The sequence below is a fragment of the Chaetura pelagica genome, unplaced genomic scaffold, assembly GCF_000747805.2.
Source record: "Chaetura pelagica isolate M959 unplaced genomic scaffold, ChaPel_1.0 scaffold187, whole genome shotgun sequence".
In the NCBI taxonomy this organism is placed as follows: domain Eukaryota; kingdom Metazoa; phylum Chordata; class Aves; order Apodiformes; family Apodidae; genus Chaetura; species Chaetura pelagica.
In genome coordinates, this window is record NW_009953900.1 from 21125 (window position 1) to 27718 (window position 6594).

The 6594-nt window shown below is 52.9% G+C and overlaps 1 protein-coding gene across 1 annotated transcript in view; it reads right to left on the minus strand.

The window, feature by feature from the left end:
- USP48 (ubiquitin specific peptidase 48) overlaps nt 1-6594 on the minus strand; it is a 41052-nt gene that overhangs the window by 11469 nt on the left and 22989 nt on the right. Inside the window, exons 15-17 of the mRNA XM_010001378.1 lie at nt 4363-4487; nt 4091-4213; nt 359-420 (exon numbers count right to left, since the gene is read on the minus strand). Of these exons, the coding sequence (XP_009999680.1) occupies nt 359-420; nt 4091-4213; nt 4363-4487 (310 nt within the window). The remainder of the gene's footprint in view (nt 1-358; nt 421-4090; nt 4214-4362; nt 4488-6594) is intronic.

Here is a 6594-nt window from a genome sequence, read left to right on the forward strand (position 1 = left end):
ATTCCTGCATGTTGCAAAATGACTCTCCTATCGAGCAGAGATTTCCATCTCCCGCCACCAGCAGCCCATGGAAACGGGACTGAGGGGTGACCTTTGCCTGAGCCACAGCTCCAGACAGATGAAAAAACTAATCAAGTTCCTATCTAATCCAACCATCTGGTTAAGACACGGTAAACAAGGAAATTCTGTTTCTTACAACCTCCAACAACTGATAGGAGCCCTTGCAAAAATGAGCTTCCTTGTTTCCACAAAGCCAAACCCCAGGTAGCGACGCGCCAGGGGTCAAGAACAACATAATTATCTACAGAACTCCCCAAAACCAGGAATAAAAAGCATCAAAAACCTCAAGCCAAGTTACCTGACAAATTTCCTCCATTCTTCTACAAAGAACTGCGAAACAATGTACAGCTCATCTGTCTCCTGGGGGAGAAAAAGAGGGGGAGAGGAAAAAAAAGGATCTTTATGAATTAATCCAACGACAGAGAAGGGATGACTGCTCAGCTGCTTCTGCAGCTTCAAGACCTCAGTGTTCTTACCATGACAACTCCATCCAAGCACGCTGGGAAAGCCAAGGAAAATAATTTGGGATCAAGTACTAAGCAGTTTCATTACTAATCTCATGTTGATTACAAAGTTAATTGAGATACAGATCCAATTACCTTTAATTCTCAGCAAGAAACGGTCAGTTCCTCAGAGCAGCCCAGACTCCCCGGCCCTGTGGTTGATCTCACCAGGTACTCAGGGGCTGCAGATGTGTCCTTGCACCCCCATGGGTGTGGGGTGAGACCCCCCCAATCCACTTCAATCGTCTCACCCTTTAAAACCCCCAAATTTCTCCTTCTTGGAGGATCCAAACCCATGGCCATGCACCTCCACCAGGCAGCAGTTTTAGGATAAACCTTTGTTTTCCTGCCCTGAATGATGTGCCATGAGATAACCTGTTCCTGGAGAAGGAACCACTGAGATCCCAAGTGCTGGGGGACAAACCCATTCCCATGCTCATCTACCCTGCCCATCTTCCCTAATGCAGGTTTGAGGGCTCACTCCACTCTTTTGCAGAATTCATCACACTGGAGGTATATATATATATATGTTTTAAATCTCCCTTCTTTTCCTCTAGATTAAACCTCTCTGCTTATTTTCTTCCCTGAACCTCAACTGGTTTGGACCAGGAAAACTCACAAAGCTTGAGGGAAACAGCCTCAGCTCTTTTTTATAATCTCCTTTATCTGGAATAGGGAAATTAAAAGGGAGCTCGGGAGGGACTTTGGACAAGGGCAGTGAGGGAGAGGACAAGGGGTGATGGACTAAAACTGGAAGAGGGGAGATTGAGGTTGGACATGAGGAGGAACTTCTTTGCTGTGAGGGTGGTGAGAGCCTGGCCCAGGTTGCCCAGGGAAGCTGTGGCTGCCCCATCCCTGGCAGTGTTGAAGGGCAGGTTGGATGGGGCTTGGAGCAGCCTGGGCTGGTGGGAGGTGTCCCTGCCCATGCAGGGGGTTGGATCTAGTCCCTTCCATTTCAAACCATTCCATGATTCTACTATGTTGCCTCACTGTCTGGAGACATCTCATATTTGAGCTGACCCATGGTGATGGGCTCCAGCTTTCCATCCCTACTCCAGCTACAAAAGCAAACCCAACCAGATCCAACTCTTCAACACCACCAGTGGGATTCTCGAGCTCAGCACAGAGCGTTTCCCATGTACACCCTTTTGGGGCCCCCCAGTTCTGAGACATGGCTCTCTGTTGCCTCAATATTTATTCACAGCTGGAGAAGGCAGCAGGGACTATCAGGCTGCCCTCACATGCAGGAGCCACAAGGCAGACACCTGGCAAAGCAGATTGGCAGGAGCTGAGAGTCAATCCTTAATCAGTGCCACAAGATGGCCGGGAGCCAAGGCCTGGAGCCAACTGCTTGTGCCATTTCTTTGGAGCCACCTCAAAGCCCCAAGGAAATCCTGGAGAGCTGCACCTTGCACCAAGGAGAAGCTGCTACCAGAGGCCTTGCACAACCATCATTCCTATTTCATAGGATCATAGAATCATAGAGTGGTGGGGGTTGGAAGAGACCTCTGGAGATCATCCAGTCCAAACCCCTGCCAGAGCAGAATGCCCTAGAGCAGATCCCACAGGAACACATCCAGGTGAGGTTGGAATGTCTCCAGGGATGGAGACGCCACAGCCCCCCTGGGCAGCCTGTCCCAGGGTTCTGCCACCCTCAAAAGTGTACAAGTTCTTCCTCATGTTCAGCTTGACCCTCCTGTGTTCCAGTTTGTGCCCATTGCCCTTGTCCTCTCACTGGGCACCCCTGAGAAGAGTCTGGCCCATCCTCCTGTAGATATTGATCAGCACTGATCAGATCCCCCCTCAGGTTCCTCCTCTCCAGCTGAACAGCCCCAGCTCTCCCAGCCTTTCCTCACAGGCAGATGCTCCAGTCTCCTCAGCATCTCAGTGCCCTGTGCTTGACTCTCTCCAGCAGCTCCTTGTCCTTCATGAACTGGGGAGCCTGAACTTGGGTTGCAAGGGATCTGAAAGACCATCCAGTCCCACCCCCTGCATGGGCAGGGACACCTCCCACCAGCCCAGGTTGCTCCAAGCCCCATCCAACCTGCCCTTCAACACTGCCAGGGATGGGGCAGCCACAGCTTCCCTGGGCAGCCTGGGCCAGGCTCTCACCACCCTCACAGCAAAGAATTCCCTCCTCATGTCCAACCTCAATCTCCCTCTTCCAGTTTTAATCCATCCCCTCATCCCATCCCTCCCTTCCCTTGTCCCAAGTCCCTCCCCAGCTTTCCTGGAGCCCCTTCAGGCACTGAAAGGTGCTCTAAGGTCTCCTATCACTCCACACCCTCACATTTGCAAGGCATCAGCATTGAGGGAAGCTCCCTGAGCCCTCAGGATGCAGGAGGATGCTGGAGCACATGAATTTTCCCTGAGCAGCAGGAGAGGCCTGGCCTGCACAGGAAGGTGGTGGAAAGTCTCCTCCACTGTCCTGGCTGCACCATTCTGGTTATTCTTGGGGGGGGTGATGAGGGAAGCAGTGATGCTGTGGCTGCTCCTGGAGATGCCTGCAGGGCAGCAGCAGCTCTTCTGGCACACAGGCACTTCTTGCCTATCTTTAGCAGGGCTCTGTGCCAGCACAGCCCCTGGGGGAATCACACCTTGGCACAACACACGTGGCAGCTCAGCTGGCACTGCCTGCCCAGCACAGCAGGGGCTGGGGCTGAGAGAGGGATGAGCAGGCAGCCTGGATGGCAGGGAAAGGAAACTTCCGAAGCAGAGGGATAAAATCATGGAATGGTTTGAAATGGAAGGCACCTTAAAGACCATTCAGTCCCAACCCCCTGCATGGGCAGGGACACCTCCCACCAGACCAGGCTGCTCCAAGCCCCATCCAACCTGCCCTTCAACACTGCCAGGGATGGGGCAGCCACAGCTTCCCTGGGCAACCTGGGCCAGGCTCTCACCACCCTCACAGCAAAGAATTTCCTCCTCATGTCCAACCTCAATCTCCCCTCTTCCAGTTTTAACCCATTCCCCCTCATCCCATCCCTCCCTGCCCTTGTCCCAAGCCCCTCCCCAGCTTTCCTGGAGCCCCTTCAGGCACTGGAAGGTGCTCTAAGGTCTCCCTGGAGCCTTCTCTTCTCCAGGCAGAACACCCCAACTCTCCCAGCCTGTCTCCAGAGCCCAGAGCAGAGCTGCTCCAGCCCTCCCATCATCTCTGTGGCCTCCTCTGGACTCTCTCCAGAAGCTCCATGTCCTTATGTTTGGGGGTCAGAACTGTACACAGTGCTCCAGGTGGGGTCACACCAGAGCAGAGCAGAGGGGACAATCCCCTCCCTGGCCCTGCTGGTCACACTGCTGGTGACACAGCCCAGGACACAGCTGGTTTCTGGGCTCCAGCACACATGTTGAGCTCTTCATCACCCAACACCCCCAAGTCCTTCCCCTCAGGGCATTTTTCCATCCATTCTCCACCCAACCTGTGTTTGTGCTTGGCACTGCCCTGACCCAGGTGCAGATCACTAAGAGGTAATAAAAACCTCTCCCCAAGCCCTGTGACATCACCCTGGTCACCCTCCTTCCCCTACCTGAGGCCAGCTGCCCAGGCATGGTCTGCATTTATCATGAAACAGGTTCTGGAGAGAAGTCTTCTGCTCGCTGGCCATCATCTTATGCAGAGCTTCATTTTCTTCCCCTTCACGTTCCAAAATCTGCATGAAACAGTTAATCACACCCCAGGTTCATTCTGCAGCTGCTGTTAAAAGGTGACATTTCCCTGCTCTGCTGCACTGGGGCGGGTTGGAAAGACAACCACAAATATCAGTGTATTGACAGTCAACAAGATTTGGCATTGAAATACCTTGCACTGGGAACAGCACTCTTTGTTATTTGGGAATTCAGGGGCCTTTGGAAAATATTGCTTGAGTTTCTCCCAGGCTTCCTTGGAAACCACCCTGCGTTCGTTTTCGGATATGCAGAGGTCACCTGCAGAGAGAGAGGCAAGAGGAGGGTTCTGCTCTTGAGGTGCTCAGGGATGTTCTGCAGCCCCAACTAGATGGAAGAGATCACAGGGGCTCAACGTGGGGGAAGATATTCAGGCACTTCTCAGCCATGTCAGCAAAAAAAAAAAGCACAACAAAGACACAAAGTCACCTTCAACTTCTTTATCGTTTCCTTGTTTGGACAGGAAAAAAAAACAGGCTTTAATTCACAGAAATGTCCTTCAGATCTCCCAGCTCAGGCACCCAAGGAGCTGATTAAGTACAAGCAGGGGTAAAGAGAAGTTTGGAGAAGCAAGAAGTCAAAGAGGGCATAGGGCTACTGTTTTGTGATCCTGGCTATCCACAGAATCCGAGGGGTTGGAAGGGACCTCGAAAGATCATCTAGTCCAAAAGGGACATTTTGATGGTGCCTCCACTTGCCCAGCTGCAGCCTAACCCTGTGCCCCACAAACAGGAGCCAGGTGCTTTCCACACCTTTGGGTAACCCAGTGATGGCTGCATCATCTCTGATGCCTTCATGGGCCCTACCCAAGGACCTCAAAACATGGAAAGGAGAGATCCTGCACTCCAGATCTCCTCTGGGGAATAACTGGGGTGTGAAGGCAGGAAACATGATTTCCCAGCTTCCCCCCAACCTGCCTGCTCCTTCCTGATGCTCAAACCCCCAAAGAATGATGGTCTAGCCTTTGACACTTCAGTGGCAGATGAAGCATTTGGACACCATGTGTGTGCATGACAACATGTCCCAGTGGACAAACAAGGTTTGGGAAACCTGGAGAAGATGAGGGCTCAGGATCTGACCAACTGCCCACCTTACAGGCTTGACAATGGCCAAGGGGAAAACATGACCCCACGTCCCTGCCTGAGAGCAGCTGGGAAGTCAAGAAACAGCCACTGGGAGAAAGAAGAGGAACAGCCAACATGGAGCTGTGATGGTTTGGATGGCATGGGAAGCCCAGTGTGAGCTGAGCATGTGCCTTGGAGCCCAGAAACCAACTATGTCTTGGGCTGCATCACCAGCAGTGTGACCAGCAGGGCCAGGGAGGAGATTGTCCCCTCTGCTCTGCTGAGACCCTGATGCAGGGCTGGGACCAGTGCTGGGGTCCCCAACATAAGAACGACATGGAGCTGTGGGAGAGAGTCCTGAGGAGGCCACAAAGATGATCCAAGAGCTGGAGCAGCTCTGCTCTGGAGCCAAGCTGGGAGAGTTGGGGTGTTCAGCCTGGAGAAGAGAAGGCTCCAGGGAGACCTTAGAGCAGCTTCCAGTGCCTGAAGGGGCTCCAGGAAAGCTGGGGAGGGACTTGGGACAAGGGCAGGGAGTGATGGGACAAGGGGCAGTGGCCTTACATTAGAGCAGGAGAGATTTACGTTGCATATTAGGAAGAAATTCTTCCTTGTGAGGGTGGTGAGAGCCTGGCCCAGGTTGCCCAGGGAAGCTGTGGCTGCCCCATCCCTGGCAGTGTTGAAGGGCAGGTTGGATGGGGCTTGGAGCAGCCTGGTCTGGTGGGAGGTGTCCCTGCCCATGCAGGGTCTTGGGACTAGATGATCTTTAAGGTCCCTTCCAACCCAAACCATTCCATGATTTGGATGTGACATGGGGAATTCAGGTGCCTCAACACGGATCTCAGCATCAAGAGGGAAAGGAAACAGTGACTGGGAGGTCATGGTGCCCAGCAAGGGACATGGTACCTCAGGATCTGCACTTCTGCAGCCTGGAAGAGCTTCAGAAAGAAGACAAGGAGAAAAGGTTCCTTCTTCCCCACCCTCCTGTAGCTCTTTAACATTAGAAGCAGCTCCTCAGCCCCGAGGACCTGTCAGCTTTCCTTGCTCCAGCCAAGCCTGGATTTCTGCCAGGAAGGGAAAAAAATAGCAGCACTTCCCTCCTGCTTTTCCTCTCACACAGGTCAGGTTGGGCCAATTCCTCACAGCATTTGGCCACTTGTTCTGCTCCAAACAGGAGCAGGTGGCCCAGCTTCACCACATGAGGAGGCAGGAGGAAACTGATCTCCAGAGCCAGTGAGGATGGAGGCAGGAAAAATCAGCTTGTCCAAATAAGTGATTAATGAAAACAAATTGAGAGAGGTCAGGGA